Genomic DNA, 16,491 nt, shown 5'->3' with positions numbered 1-16,491 from the left:
ATTTGGGGGAAAGTGGCCAGGACCTGCGGTTCTGTATGTGACCCTGCACAGGAGAGACTGAAGCCTCTCACAGAATAGAAACAATAGGACCTTCGTCCCCCAAAGAGTATTGAGGATGTTTATACAGCCTTTACACACTACATGCATGACCTAAGACTTCGCTATAATCAGGTTATTTGAGAATCCTATAGTGCAATTTGAGGATGAGATGGGCAGGTAGATGACATGGCGTTAAATGCAAGTCTTAAAAGTTGAGGAAAGATAAGAGGTCTACGCAAACAGATTCAGCAACTGCTAAAATCCCCCTAGCCTTCTCCCAGTAGAGGCAGAAGACCTCCCCTACCTCCCAGAGCTCCGCCTCTCGGGCCCAGTGACGCTGGGCCCAAGCCCCGCCCCTCTTTGGCCCAGAGCCTGGGCGATCTGGGTCACGTGAGCTAGAGTGCGGAAGTGGAGCTGAGGTACGCATTCATGATTGGTCGCGGCTACGGCCTTGGGGGCGGGGCCAGGCGCCGGAGGTGCCGGGGGAGGAGGCTGCGGTGGGGGCCGGCTCAGAGTGGGATTCGGCCCACGGTGCTGACCGAGTGCTGGACCGGCGACGGACGGGCACCCTGGTCTGCGCGCACCGCTGCTCCGGGTCACCCCGGCCGAGACGCTGGCCGCGGGAGACCTCGGGGAAGGCTCGGGCTGCCGGGCCGGGCGCCATGTCCATGGAGGACCCCTTCTTTGTGGTGAAAGGGTGAGTGTGGGCCGAGGACTCTCGCCGCCGGTGGAAGGGAGGGAAATCGAGGCAGGGCGGCACCGCCTCTGCGCCCCGACACCGCGCGTCCTCCGGGGCTGGGCCCCCAGGGGTCCTCCTTTCCGCCCGCACGGCCACTTCCTCGGGGTCGCGCGCCGCAGGTGGGGAGCGACGCGCTGGAGCGGGCGGCCAGCATCTGGGCAGGAAAAGGGAAATGGCCCTCCTGGAGTGGGCGTGCGCGGGGGCGAGCTCCATTGTGGAGTCGGGAGCTAGCCCGGGACGGCCACCCCGCGGCTTGCCTGGAGGCGTTCAACCGGGAGCGGGGTGCGGGAGGACTCACGGTTTCCCGGGGGAGGAAAAGTCCTCCAGGCCCGGTACTGATGTTGGAAGGAAAACAAGATGCAATCAGCCAAACTAAACTTTCTGAGGCTTTCTGTGAGCCACCGGGATTTTCCCACCATGTCGAAGGAAATGAGTGTTTCTTTTGGACTCCTTGGTTTCGTCCTAGGTGTTTGACAGGTCTCCCTCACTTCACGTTCTGCCTTTCAGAAGCCAACTGCCCTCTCTTTGAGAGGGAGCTGTCCTGACTCCATCTTTGATTGTTGGGAGATGGAAACATCAACTTTGTAGCCATTGCACAAATGCAAGAAAGCGCAATTATGATGTCGCAACTTTTTTCTAATAACATGTCAGCTTTATGCTTTGACTGTCAGAGAAATATCAAAAACCTTGAGAACTGCAAAGATAAGACAGGATAATTTCTACTGACTGTGAAGCTCCCTTGCTCTTAACTGGTTGCTATTTGCATCTTATTTGTGCAGTGGTAAAAGCTAACCAGTTGTGTGGGTGTTTGTTTTTATACTTGAGGGTACTGGGAAAATTTAAATGATATTTTAGATGAGATACTTTACTATCCATAGTGTATACAATCAAATATATTAAGACTGTTTCTTAATATTCAGTAATAAGGTTTTTCTTTTACCTTGCTTTAATTTAGATGGGAGAAGGAAAACCTTTTTACTGAAATGTTAAGACTCTGGGCGGTGGTGGTGCACGCCTTTATTTCCAGCACTGGGGAACCAGAGGCAGGTGGATCTCTGTGAGTTCAAGGCCAGCCTGTGCTACAGAGTGAGATCCAGGAAAGGCCCCAAAGCTACACAGAGAAACCCTGTCTCGAAAAAAAGAAAATGAAATGAAAAGAAAAAAGAAAGAAACAGTTTTAATATATTTGATTGTCTACACCATGGATAACCTGGAACTTGCTTTGTAGACTAGGCTGGCCTCAAACTCACAATGGTCCTCTTGCCTCTGCCTCCTGAGTGCTGGGATTAAAAGTGAGTGCCACCACCGCCTGGCACATGTCTTTGTTAATAGATTCAAAATATTACTACCAGCTGTGATTTTTTTTTTTTTTTTTTTTTAAGATAGGGTCTTGTTATGTAGAGCTTGCTGGCCTGGTACTTGCAGTGTAGTCCAGACTAACCTTAAACTCAGCAGTTACTGCTCAGCCTTCTGAGTGCTGAGATTGTAGGCATGCACATGGCTTCAACATGCGGTTAAAGATTATTTGTATTAAGTCCTCAAAATTTGTTATTTTAAACTTCTACCTCATTTCAATTTGGCTGTTAAAAATGTGAACATATTCTCCTATATTTAGAATTCTTTAAACTTACAGTTCAAAGAATATATTCAAAGTCTGGGGTGATAGGGAACATCTGTAATCGCAGCACCTCAGAGTTAGTGGCAGAAGGAACAGATGTTCAAAGGCTAGCCTCATAATGAGTTTGAGAGTAGCCTGGGCTACATATGACCCTGCCCCTCAAAGAAGAAAAAAAAAAGACACTCACATACCCTAATTGCTCCAAACATACATACCACTTTTTTGGCAACCAGATTGTGTATCAGTTTTTAAAATAATTAAATGTTAGTTCCTCCATGACACTACTTTTACAGTCCTTGGTCATAACTGAATAGTCACATGTGAATTTCATATTGGACAGCACAATATAGCCCTTCAAGGCCCAAGCAGGTGTAACCCACTTAATATCATTTAATGAGTGCCCATTGCCTAAAGAAAAAAATACAAAATCAAAATACTCTTCGCTTTGCCTACTGCCAACCAAATTCAGCCAAATTCTGAAAAAGTCTCCACCTAATTATCTACAGTTATACACATTTTGACCCTAACTCACTTTTGCATTACTATCACCAAAATCATAGAGAGAACGAGAGAGGAAAGACCAATTTCTGCCTTGGGGTTTCAGAAGGTTCAGTCCATGGTCCCTTGGCCTCACATGCTTGGGCAGAACATGATGTCAACTGGAGAGTGTGGCAGAGGGGAGGTGTTCACTCATGGCAGGCAGTAGCAGAGAAAGTGAGATAGGAAGGGCCAGGGTCAGGACTCCCCCAAGGACGGACATACACACACACACACACACACACACACACACACACACACACACACACAGTGACTTACTTCTTCCAGCTAGATCCTCCCTGCTAATGTTTTGAGAACTCCCAGACAGCAGCACCAGCTGAGGCCCAGCCTGGGAATCCAAGGGCCTCTTGAGGTGGCCCTTCCTATCCAAAACACAGCATGCTGCTCCCACAGCGCCCCATAGGGCTGACACCTCTGACCCTGCAGGTTGGGTCAAGAGTGAATCTGACTTGTGCTTACTTCAGTGTACTTGACTCCAGACCCATCACACTCACTCTCTTGGACAGCTTCTGTTTCTGTGACGTGTGCTTTTCTAATGTGTCCCAACTTTCCCTTTCTCACCTAGTCCCACCATTCTTCAGTGTTCTTCTACAACTTTTGGGTGCTCACCAGCGTCTGCGGGTTCAGAGCACCTCTTAAGCTGATGAGTTTCCAGCTGTATTTCCAACCCTGACCACTTCTCCAGGGCTAACCCCCATCCTTGTTAGCTACTGAGGAACATTCCAGTTGCTAAGACCAAGCATCATCGTATCTCCTACAGGAAAGCAAGTATTCAAACAAGTAAGCCAACGCCTGCTTCCTTCTCTAACTCTTGGAGTAGCCAACATTGCCAGCACTTCACAAGTCTGGAAACCTCTCTAGGAGTGAGTCACTGACTCCTTCTCTTCTCCTCTTGTACAACCTCCACTGAGTCAAGCGCTGAGTTCTCAGACCTGCAAGGGACCTTTCAAGATAAGCTAGCCTTCACCCACAGGACAGCTAAAGAGATCAGGGCTCAGACATTTTGGCTGCTTGCCTCAGTTCTTTTGACCTTGAGTATGAAAAGCATTCCTCTACCAAGACCTGTTTAATCTCAGCCTCCAAACAAATCTGTTTTCCTTATGGAACCAGAAGATCTGAGTTTGAGCCCTTGAAAACGGAATTTTAACTCAGTGAACAGGAACTTCTTTTTTGTTGTTGTTTTGGTTTTTTGAGACAGGGTTTCTCTCTGTAGCTTTGCACCTGTACTGGAACTCACTCTGTAGCCCAGGCTGGCCTCGAACTCACAGATATGTGCCTACCTCTGCCTCCTGAGTGCTGGGATTAAAGGCGTGCACCACTACCGCCAGGCTCAGGAATCTCTTTTTAACCACCTGGGTGGCTGGAGAGACGGCTCAGAGGTTAAGAACACTTTTTCTTGCTGAGGAACCGGGTTCAATTCCCAGTACCCACATGGCAGCTTACAGCTGTTCATAATTCCGGTTCCAGGGGATCTGATGTCCTCTTCTGACCCCAATGGAAACCAAGCATGCATGAGAGCACAACAGTCATATTCATAGAATAAAACAAATAAATCTTAGCATTCCCTAAGCTTCCTGTCCCAATGAGGGAAAATAGTGAAACACACAAACAGGTAAACGAACAACAAAAACAAAACACCTCTAAGCAAGACGTGGCTGGTGTGTGCCTGTAATCCCAGCACTTGGAAGACAGAAGCCAGAGGACTGAGGTCAACCTGGGCTGCATATTGAATTTCACACCATCTTGAGCAACATGGTGAAACTTTGTCTGCAAAGCTGGGCCTGTGAGATGGCTCAGTGGTTGAAGGGCTGCCTTCCCTGGGAAGCATATGGTGGTGGAAAGAGAGAACTGACTCCCACAGTCTGACCTCTAAGCATTCAGTGTGGCATGCCCCCACCAGATGCACACAAGATACATACAAGTGTAGTTTAGAAAATTAAAGACAAAAAACTATAAGATTATGGCCTAGTGGCGTGGCCTTCTTATTTTATGTAAGTACGTCTGTGTCATCTCACAATGACAACCTTGTCTAATGAGGCATTTCTCGGACTGTAGCCCAATCACCAAGCAACATGTGACCTCCCTGACACATCCCCACACGCTCAATTTTATGGTTTTCCTGGTGGCTTGTTTCACTAGAGGTTGAAAATTAAAAAAAGCTAATTCTGGAAGCTTGGCTGCAGTGTGTGTGTGTGTGTGTGTGTGTGTGTGTGTGTGTTTAAAGAACCAAAAACTGGACTGAATTAACTCATTAAATACTGAGTAAGTTCCTATACTGTATTTTTTTTCACCCAGCAAATTTGTACTGAATCCATGTACTCGCAAAGGATTAATAAATAGGCCTGGCACACCCTGGGGTAGTCTGGCAGTATTTATGAAGAGCTTTGCTGTGCATGTGCACTGAACCAGCTATTATGCTACAGGAATATAATCCATGGAAACAACCTAAAGCCAGAACAAGTCTGGGACACGTAGCTTACCACCATATTTAAGAGTGAAAAAATTACAAATGTAAGTTACTTAGAAATTGCTTTTGCTAAACAAAACCAAAAGCAAAACCACAGACTGCTCTTCTGAGCCTACAAGGGACAACAAGGGCCCCTATGCAGGACAGACTATCCACAAGATGACAACATTATCTGCGATGGAAGACTGGAGCAGCTCATCTAGCAGGAACCAGGTTGGTCCTCTCCAATTGTCATTACATGACAAAGACTACCATCACCAGACATGACAGTTTGTCAGACCACCTTGCAGGACTGTGCTGATCATTGCACTTAAATCCGTGCTTCCCAAGGCTTCCTGCAAAGTTTCCCTCACACTGGTGTAGCCACTACTACCAAACCAATATTCCTAAATTCTTAATTTCATTTCCTTCCCAGTTCCAAAAATCTCCAATGGCATCAAGATGAGGTTTTCCTTGGGTCAACATAATTGACCCTGTTTTACCTGTCCTCAGTGAAATTAGGTTATTTAAATGTGGAGCCTCAGTTATTTATTAGCAGTGAGACCCCTATATACTCCTCGGCTTCTCTTCTTTAAAATGAGACAAAATCTCCATGACCTTGCTGTCTTTACAAGGTGACAGTTCATATAAAGTGCTCTTGGCTCAGGAGATGCATCCTTCAAATGTTAGATATTATGTCTCAACAAACTGTCCACTCCACTTGGCCGCTCACCTCTATGGCTTCTAAATACACGGTGCCCTCCTCCACTGATGGAGTTGCCTTCCATGAAGCACCCTACCTCCTCTACCCACACCACCAGCAGTAAAGAGTGAGTGCCAGCTTCTGTCTGTGCATTTAAGGTACTAGGCTGGAAATAGAGAACAAAGTAAAATACCAGTCCAGCCCTCTGCTCACAGACTACTTAGACACCGAGGAGGAGCAGCAGCGTGATAATGAGTGACAGGCCCCAAGAGAAGCCCTTCCTGGAGGCAGTGGAGATGCTCACAGTGACTCTGGGAAGCTGAGTGTGTAAATCGGCAGAGTGGTGTTGGCCAAGTGAGAGCACCTAGTGTGTGGCCGTCACAGACCGGCCTGGCATGCCAGGTCACCAAGTCAAGGGAGCAGGGTAAGTGCAGTCCTCTAAGACAGTGTTCCAACAGATACTGTTCTGGGCGTGGCTAACAAGGATGGGGTTAGCCCTGGAGAAGTGGTCAGGGTTGGAAATATAGCTGGAAACTCATCAGCTTAAGAGGTGCTCTGAACCCGCAGACGCTGGTGAGCACCCAAAAGTTGTAGAAGAACACTGAGGAATGCTGGGACTAGGTGGGAGAAAGGGAAAGTTGGGACACATTAGAAAAGCACACGTCACAGAAACGGAAGCTGTCCAAGAGAGTAAGTGTGATGGGTCTGGAGTCAAGTACACTGAAGTAAGCACAAGTCAGATTCACTCTTGACCCAACCTGCAGGGTCAGAGGTGTCAGCCCTATGGGGCGCTGTGGGAGCAGCATGCTGTGTTTTGGATAGGAAGGGCCACCTCAAGAGGCCCTTGGATTCCCAGGCTGGGCCTCAGCTGGTGCTGCTGTCTGGGAGTTCTCAAAACATTAGCAAGGAGGGTCTAGCTGGAAGAAGTAAGTCACTGTGTGTGTGTGTGTGTGTGTGTGTGTGTGTGTGTGTGTGTGTGTGTGTGTGTGTCCGTGTGTCCATCCATCCTTGGGGGAGTCCTGACCCTGGCCCTTCCTATCTCACTTTCTCTGCTACTGCCTGCCATGAGTGAACACCTCCCCTCTGCCACACTCTCCAGTTGACATCATGTTCTGCCCAAGCATGTGAGGCCAAGGGACCATGGACTGAACCTTCTGAAACCCCAAGGCAGAAATTGGTCTTTCCTCTCTTGTTCTCTCTATGATTTTGGTGATAGTAATGCAAAAGTGAGTTAGGGTCAAAATGTGTATAACTGTAGATAATTAGGTGGAGACTTTTTCGGAATTTGGCTGAATTTGGTTGGCAGTTGGGCTAAGTGAAGAGTGTTTTGATTTTCCCTTAAATGCAGATGTGTGTGGAAGTCAAGCAATGGGAAGAGTTCCTCTTTTATCAGTGGCTGGCAGTGGAAAGAAGTGTGTGGGGTGCAGGGCAGGAACAAGCTTGGGGAGCGTGGGCGGTGGGTGAGTAAAGTGGTTGCTGAGGCTTGCCCTGCTTGCAGCCTGGGTCTTTGAGGTTGCACATCTGGATCAGACTATTGCCTTTACTTGGCTCGTGTATGTTGTTGAACCAGAAACGTGTCTGTAAGTCCTTACAGAGAAGTTTGTTGTCTCAGACACAGGCTGCACCAGTGTATGAGTTATCCTGTTTGCTTCTTAAATTGGGAAGCTGGCATTCATTTCTGTCAGTCAGTAGTCTATGCTGCCTTGTGTTGCACCTGGCAGACCTTTGTAACTGCCTTGAGTGACAGAAGGAAGCAGTGATGCTCATTCCTCCAGTCCTTCAGCCAGTGCGGCCTCCTCCTGCATCATCTTCTCTCAGGACACAAGCTTAGGGTGCCTCAGCTGACACATACAAAGTCAGCCACACTGAGGCCCTCCACCAGAGGGGTGAGGAGAGACCTCAGGTTGCTTGGGAGAAGTGACGGGGAGCCCCTGTTCTTCTTCACCTTCTTCATCCCAGACCTGAGACAGGTCGTCCCTGTTGGTGTCTTATTACTGACCCACAGAGCCTGTGAGCACAACCAAAACTCTTTAGTTGGGGAGTAATTGTTGTGCAAGCACAGTAGCGGGAACAGATGCCAGCCCAGAGTCTGTCTGCATGGTCAAAGAAGGCAGAATCCAAAGGGAAGGGGGACTGAATAACAGCTACTAAGAAACAAAACCCTTTTCTGCTAATGTAGCACTGGACACTTTGTAAAGAAAAGAGGTTTATTTATCTCATGGAAAATCCAAGATTGGGTTCTGTAGAGAGAGACCCTTGGGCTGTATCTCAAGATGATCAGTCGTTTGTGAGAGGGACAGATACTGTGGAGGCAGGAAGCCAGAGATCAAGGAGGGGACAAGCTCTGTCTTCCGTAGTAATTTTTCTTCAGGTACTAGCTGGGGTCCCACAAGAACTGCTTTTATGGCTTTTGAGTGCCATGGCCCAATGATCTAATCACCTCCCACTAGGACATGCCTCTTAAGGCTCTCAACACCTCCACACTACCATATTGAGGGCCAAGCCACCTGCATGAACCCTTAGAGACACATTCAAGCCATATCCAAAGTGGGGCACTCACTACTAGCTGAGACATTCCTTGCTTCTTTTTATACTTGGAAACCTTTTTCTTTTCCAGAGAAGGCCTCACTAGGCCAGGCTAGCCTGGAATGCACAGAGATCCTCCTGCTTCTTTCTGCCTTCTGAGTGCTGAGATTAAAGGTGTTGTACCACCATGCCAGCCTATACTTGGCAAACTTAATTAGATACCAGTAAGAAAACATTGTGATTTTTTTTTTTTTTGAGGGGGTGACATTTTGGAATATTCTCTGTAGCCCTCCCAAGCTAGGTTGGTTGGGGTGGCGAGTTGTTTATTAGGCTGTGATAGATTGGAGTGTTGTATGGAAGAGGCTTTCAAATCTATAGCAACTAGTCAGCGTTGAGTTAGCTTCCAAAGGGGAGTCCCGTTGCTTCACCTTTTGTTTAAAGGGGGTGAAGAATCTTGTTCGGGTACTTTGGGTGGCTCTTCTGTTCTGCAGAGGTGCAGTCTTTTATTTACCAGGGAAGAAGTGCTCCTGTGGCCATGTGGGGGTTGGTGTTGAGAACTTGTCAGGTCCCTTGATTTTGACAGGCTGTCGGACAGCAAGTGGGTAGTCTGTTTTTGAAGCTTTCCTATCTCAGCACTTTGTTGCCTGTGGCATGGTGCCCGACACTGACTCTGGGAGCATATGAGCAGAACTTGCCTGGCTCATGGGGAGATGGTTATTTCTCTTCCTCAGTGACTTGATCAAGGCTTCTCTGCATGAGCTGCTAGAGCCACAGTCCTTAGGAAGCTAGCTTTCATTGAAATGCCAGACACAATTCCAGTGCTGTTGGTGAGCCAACTGTTACTTTCCAAGAAGCTTGCTTGGCCGAACCCTGAGAAGTCAAAGTGTATCTGTGCTCCTGTGTATTCTTTAATCATTCCCATTGCATATTTGGGAGGAAGACCTGGAAACAGCTAGGCTGGACTGTCCAAATAAAGGAGTGTTTTGGTCACAGCTACTCATTCAGTAAAGCGCTCACTGGGCTGGCTGTGGCAGGTGGTTTCCTGGAAGCCCCTCCTCAGCAGGTTTGACTGAGGCTCTCTCTTTCCTTTCCTGGGAAGTCTGAGAAGGAAAGAAATGAATGGATGGTTGGCAGGATTATGTGCTCCTGAGATTTATGGATTGACTTAGGTGAAATGCTAAGTACTCCTCAGTGTTTATTGCTAGGTGCTTGTGTGCAGTTCTGACTGGAGGGGTGTCCTGGTTGGTCTTGTCATTATTAAAGGTGGCTTGTGGCTCTTAGCACTATGTAGACATTTCAAGTTTTTCGGGAAGTTCTGAACAGTGTTTCTGAAAGTTTGCTGCAAGGCAGAGTTGCATATGCTCACAGTAAGCTCAGCCTTCAGGGAGTGAGGCAGAAGGATTATAAATTCAAGGTTAACCTAGGCCGCATAACATAGTGAGACTTTCAAAATCCACCACCAGCTAGGCGTGGTGGCTCACTCCTTTAATCTGAACACTTGGGAGGCAGAGGCAGGCGAATCTCAGTTTGGGACCAGCCTGGTCTACAGAGTGAGCTCCAGGACAGCCAGGGCTACACAGAGAGACTCTTGTTTTGTAAAACAAACGAACAAACAAATAACAGCCAAACCAAAAAAAAACCTACCACCATTAGAGAACTTGGCTGTGACCCACATTATTCCTTATTACTTATTCACGCCTGGAAAATGTTACTAGCAGGTTGGGCTCTTGGATTCTCTGGGAGGCCTCTTCAGTACTGTCAAGTTGAGGTTCCTGGATACACTATGACCTCTGGCTTTTCTTTCAAGGTCAGAGCCATTGATGACAGTACCTACCTTTGTGGTCTTTTAAAACATCTGCCATAGAAATGTGAACTAATGATTATTTACCTTTCCTACTTTGTTTTTTGTTTTTGTTTTTTTGAGCTGAGGATCAAACCCAGGGCCTTGCTCTTGCTAGGCAAGCACTCTACCACTGAGCTAAATCCCCAACCCCTTTGTTTTGTTTTTAAAAACAGAGTTTCCCTCTGTAGCCCTGGCTGTCCTAGAACTTGCTCTGTAGACCAGGCTGGTCTCGAACTCAGAGATTTGCCTGCCTCTGCCTCCTGAGTGCTGGCTGGGGTTAAAGGTGTGCACCACCACACCTGCCCCCCCCCCTTTTAAGGTTTACTTCACCTATAATAAAATCCACTCCTTTCAGTGTCTGCTTCTGCACCATTACATGGACTCCTGGGTATGCAATTACTGTAGTTAGGATCCCAGACAGGGCTATGGAGACAGTTCATTTGTGAGGACCTCGGTTGGCTCTCCAGCAACCATAGCTTGTTATCCCTTCCAGCTTGGGTAGGTGGAGACAGGGAGAGACCTGGGGCTTGCTCCCTAGCCAGCTCAGCTTCATTAATGAGCTCCTGGCCAATGAGAGACACAAAGGCAAAACCAGGTGGCTAGCTGCTCTAGAACAGCACCGAGGTTGCCGTTTGGCCTTGACATGCATGTGCCCACGTTTATGCCTGCATACTGACTTTTTGGTACAGTAGCCTCAGGATGTAACATTAAATGGGATTTAAGCTCAGTCATAGTGAGGGGTATTCATAGACCTTTTTAACTACATCTGTTGTGAAAGCATGCTGCGTGGTAGTGTTTCTGGGCCTAGTCCCATACTTTAAACAAGAAAAGCTTCAATCTGGTACACAGTGTTGCTTAATCTAGGGAAGCAGATACTAGCAAAGCTGAAATGTTTAGAAATCTTCCAGGGAGATTTTGAGTTTAAAATGTCTCAGATTCAAATACTTTATAAAACACAAGTCATGGGAGAGTAGTTAGTTCTCCACTCTTCCTACCCTAAGAAAAGAAAGATTGACTATGATACCCAATGAAAGCTAAATGAATGTGAAGGACCCTTAGTTAATTTATAGGATTGCTTCTTCGTGGCACTTTAGTATTGTCTGTTTAGAAAAAACAAAAACAAACAACAACAAAAAAAACCGGAACTGTCTTCCTCAAACAAATGTGATGTTAAAGTTGCTGAAATAATGGCCAATTATTCTGCATCTGCTGGGAACATAATACCCAGTCTGTGTGTTTGGGCCTTGTTCAGTACATCAAGGTTGTGAGGGTGGTGATGTGACAGGGTGGTGTGTGGTGATGTTGCTTTAAGTCCTGCTCTCCTTCATGGATCCTCTCCCTTCCTTGACTACAGAGAGGTACAGAAAGCAGTCAGCACTGCCCAAGGGTTGTTTCAGAGATGGACGGAGCTCCTGCAGGGCCCGTCTGCAGCAACAAGGGAAGAAATCGACTGGACCACCAACGAGCTGAGGAACAACCTTCGAAGCATAGAGTGGGATCTGGAGGACCTGGATGAGACCATCAATATCCTTCCTTCTGTGGTGGAGGGTGGAGGGCCTCGGCAACGGAGGCAAAGAGGGCAGTTCTGTCAGACCTTGAGCTGTAACGAAAGGTTTGCCTCTGTAGAGATTGATCTGGCTCTTGTTTGTACATGACACATTTGAAGTCTGCCCAGTGAGCTCAGGTAGGCCAGCCTTGAGCTTCCGTGGATGGTGAATCCTGCATTATCCAGGCTGCACAGGGTCCTATGGACCATGGAGTCAGTCTGCTGGTGTTCAGTTTCTCACTCTACTATACAGTCTCCCTTGTACACAGTTAAATACTAATAACTTGTGTTATCTGTGCAGATTTCCCTCACACACCAAACAGTTCTCCAGCAGACCCCAGCTGAGTGTCCTACAGTTTTGACACTATCTCCCTGGAGATAGCATGGGATGTTGTGGCATTCATGGCCCCCATATCAGATGTCACGTGCAAACCCCAGGTTCTGACCTGTGCTTCAGGCCCACATCTTGTTTGTTTAATTTTCAAGAGCAGTTTGTAGAGCTCAGAGAAATGCATTGCTTGGGTTGTTGCCCGTGTACTGGAGTCTGTATGTAGAAGAGATGCGTAGGAGAGCATGTGTGGTCTCCAGGAATGCCATCCTCCTGTGGTGCTCCACAGGAGCCCCGTCTGATTCAGTATTATGAAAGCTTCATGACGGAAATACTATTCATTAGGTCACTGGACATTGGTGATTCGCTCAGCCTTTAGTCCTTTCTCCTCCCAGGGTAATTGTGGCTGGAAGTTCCTGCCACTGGTTACAGGTTTGTTTGGTGATCAGAGGAACTGTGTAGGAATTATCAGTCATCTCCTAGCAATAGCAATAGAATCTAGAGACTCCAAGGGCCTTAGGAGCTCTGAGCCAGAGACAGTGTGGAATATATGACAATAGTGTCACAACAGTGTCTCTGGCTTTAGTTTCCTCTTCAAAAGAACACTGGGACAACGAGATTGCCCAACTTCTAGAGTCAAGAGTTAGATGTGTCAAAGCTTAGAATGGTGCCTGCCCAGAGTGATTGGCTGTGAAGGTTAGCCGTTGTGCTGGGGATGCTGCTTGGTAATATAGTACTGACTAACCCAACGCATGAGGACCAGGGTTCTGACCCTGCGGAAATACAGGTGTGAGTGCAATACACCACACTAACAGTCAGTGCTGAGTGGCAGAGTAGACAGACCAGTGTTACAGCTTGGTAGTTAGACCTCAAAAGAAAATCTCTTCAAAGACTCCACTTCCACTTAAGTGGTTTTAAAATGCCACTGTCCATTGAAGAGCTGCCTTGTACCATGAAGCTGTGTTTGGTGAGAGCAGGCCCCTTGTGCTGATTGATGCAGTTAATGCTGGGGGAAAGCCCACAGATCTGACTGATGAACTGGAGATCTGTTGAAGCCGAATTGTGCAGCTTACAGTTTTCAACTGGGAAGTCTCTGCACCCAAAACTGTAGCTAGAAAATATCCTGGCTCCTTGTCTACATTCTGGTTGGTGTTTCTCTTTGAAATAATACATCAAGGATACCGGCTTCTACGATGGTCACTCACTAGGCAGCATGGGCTTATAGGAAATTGATATGCAGAGTGTTTAATTGCTCTTCAAGTGACAATGGTAATTTTTCCTCATTAATTTTTTTTCATGGTACCTTTTAAGTTATTTAAAGACAAGTAAAATGTGAGGGGGTAGGATCAAAAGCAATTTCAAGGGATATCATTTCCTCTGAGACACGTTGGGGGACATAAATTGTGAGGCAAGAGAACAGGAGGGCAGTGGGGGCAAGCGCGCAAAGTATAATGTACATATGTGTGGCATGTTACAGAGAAGCCGTTGCTTTGCATGCTCACCAGATTTTTAAAAGACTACAGATAAATAAAGTGTTAAAACCTATAAGACAGAAAGTCGTTAGTGCTAGGCATGGTAGTGACTACCTGCAATCCTAGCACTTGAAGGATGAGGCAGGAGAATCACAAGGCAAATGCCAGCCTGGGCTTTAGGGCTATATAGTGAATTCTAGGCCAGCCTTGGTTGCATAAGTCTGCCATTGTTTCAAACTGTGAGATAAAAGGCAAAGGTTTTGATATTTATCACTCATTCACCAATCATGTATTGAGTGTTCTATGTACCAAACATTTTCTTGGTTTTTAAGGCTGGGTCAAACAAGCTACCTACCTACCAGGCCTCATGGAATTAGGGTTAAGAACAAATAATAAATAATGACACAGATACTGTAATTACAGGCTATAAGAGAGACCACAAGGTTTTTCTAGTGTCTGGCCCAGGCCTGAGGAAAAAGGGAGCAAAGGCAGCTTCCCTGACCTCTTCAGGTTGAGGAAGAGGGCTAGCATGTTAGCATAGGAAGAGTCTTGGAATGGCAACTCAAAAGGTCTACAAAAGCAGGCTGCGGTGACTCTGATCCTAGCTTGTGGGAAGTTGAAGCAGTGCTATAACTATAGGTCAAAGCCTAGCTACAGAGTGAGTTCCAAGCCACTCTGGGTTCCCTGTGTCAACTAATCGGAAGGCAGAAAAGGATAGAGGTAAGTGTCGGCAAACTTCAGGAAGATTCTAGCTGCCCGTGCTCATATAGCTATAAATTTATGGTGAGCCCCATAGCTCTTTTCTGCCCCCCACCCTTCCCCTTCCATTCACCCAGCTACATTCCCAGCCCCTGTTTTTTGAGACACAGGTTGGCCTGGAACTCAAGAGCCACCCGCAAGTGCTGCGATTGCAGGTGTGCTCCATTATGCCTAGCTAGCAGAGGCTATTTTAACTTTCCAGGTCATCTCTGTCTTGGGACAGAGGGATCTTCTCAAAGCTGTGGTTGGAGAGGAAGTTTAGGAATGTTATGTCAAGTTGGGTGTTTCCGGGGGGTTTGGGTTGTTTTAGTCTCATTTTAGTGTCCTGTGGTTTAACAAGACGCTGCTAGGCTTTTGACAGTACGTTTGCTTCACCTTAACTTTTTGGCCCACGCATAGTTGAAGCAAATCCTAGGAAATTCAACCTGGATGCAACGGAATTGAGCATAAGAAAAGCCTTCATCACAAGTACTCGGCAAACTGTCAGGGTAAGGTGCGCTCTTATGGTGTTGTGTAGGAGATAGACACACTTCTCAGAACCTCCCTCAATCACACACCAGCTGGTTGACTCTGAAACAACCAAGGCGAGTGTCCCTTATACAACTTCTCTGGCTTGGTGGAGGTGGGGTGCGCTGGGGCGGCGGCGGCGGTGGTGGTGTCTACTTTTAATACCGTCTGGTTTGTTAGAGTGAAAACAAGACAATACAGTGCCGGCTGGAAGGTTACTTTAGCAGCCTGATCCCACTTGCCTATATCTCTAATTTCTTTCAAATAGTGACTAAAAAAATCTCTCTCTTGTACAAGCCATTTGGTCTCCTGATCGGCTGGTAATCCTGTGCATTGTTGAAGAGTGGCTGGCTCTTCCTGGGTTTGGCTGGTGGCCCTCTCTACCATCTGAGTTGCTTCCAGAACTCCCACCACCCGTGCTATTACTGTGGCCGTATACAACTGCTTGATAACCTCTCTGGAGTTACCCAGAGCAGGCAAGCCAAGGATGGCATATAAAAATAAGCCGTCCATAGACACATCTTTAGTACTAAATTATTAAGACTACTACTCACTAGTAAAGCATAAACAAGAAAATACAGTTTAGGTAAAAATCTTGTGTCATTCAGATGCATTTTGTATTTTGAAACTATATGGCGCAGCCATTTGATTAGCATAACTAGATGTAAGAGAAGCAGCTGCCATTAACATATGTACTCGAAAGGAGCTTCCTTGAAGAAAAAGACTTGGGATCAGACCATTGCTGACATATGGTAAGAACCTTGCTACATGCTTGCCAGAGACTTTTATCATGTGATTTCCTCTTGAAAAGATCTCACATGGTAGATTATCATTGAACCTTATACATCCTTGTTTCACTCAGTAGTTGGCCTTTCTCTGTACTTATAACTAAATTGTTTGTATATACACTCACATGTAATAGAGCAGAAAGCTCTATGACTCCAGGAACCCTGTGGAGACAGTGAGTGTTTGGATTCAACATTCTGCCTTTCTAGGCAGTTGTAAATGCTGTTCTGCTGAGCACATTGTTAGGTGACATGTTTGTATGTAATTCCCTCATTTGTTTTTATTTACTTATTTAGACAAGATCTCACTCTGTAGCCCACACTGGCCTCAGACTCATGGTGATTTACTTGCCTCAACCTCCCAAGTACTAGCTTTGCAGGTGTGAACCGCCACATCTGGCTCTCTGAGCCTACCAGCATGTGGCTAGAACTAAACTCAGGAACAGCGGCAGGTGCTCTTAGCCTCCGAGCCATCTCTAGCCCTCAGTTATCTTCATATATAGTTGGTTTTCCTTCTCTCCCTCCCTTCCTGCTGCTTCTGTCCCATGCTCCTTTCCTCACTTCTTCTCTCTTCTTCCCTCCTTTCTGTCTTTAATACTGGTTTTTCTGAAGGAAGCTACTC

At 46.7% G+C, this 16,491-nt stretch overlaps 1 protein-coding gene across 1 annotated transcript in view; it reads left to right on the top strand.

The window, feature by feature from the left end:
* The first annotated feature begins 521 nt into the window (after nucleotides 1–521).
* The window catches only part of Stx6 (syntaxin 6), a 39,943-nt gene continuing 23,973 nt past the window's right edge, over nucleotides 522–16,491 (top strand). The window contains exons 1-3 of the mRNA XM_036202285.1: nucleotides 522–736; nucleotides 11,827–11,996; nucleotides 14,971–15,065. Of these exons, the coding sequence (XP_036058178.1) occupies nucleotides 702–736; nucleotides 11,827–11,996; nucleotides 14,971–15,065 (300 nt within the window). The 5' untranslated portion in view covers nucleotides 522–701. The remainder of the gene's footprint in view (nucleotides 737–11,826; nucleotides 11,997–14,970; nucleotides 15,066–16,491) is intronic.

Source organism: Onychomys torridus, chromosome 11 (assembly GCF_903995425.1).
Source record: "Onychomys torridus chromosome 11, mOncTor1.1, whole genome shotgun sequence".
Lineage (NCBI taxonomy): Eukaryota > Metazoa > Chordata > Mammalia > Rodentia > Cricetidae > Onychomys > Onychomys torridus.
Note: the sequence above shows the minus strand (reverse complement) of the source record. Positions and strands in the feature narration are given on the sequence as shown.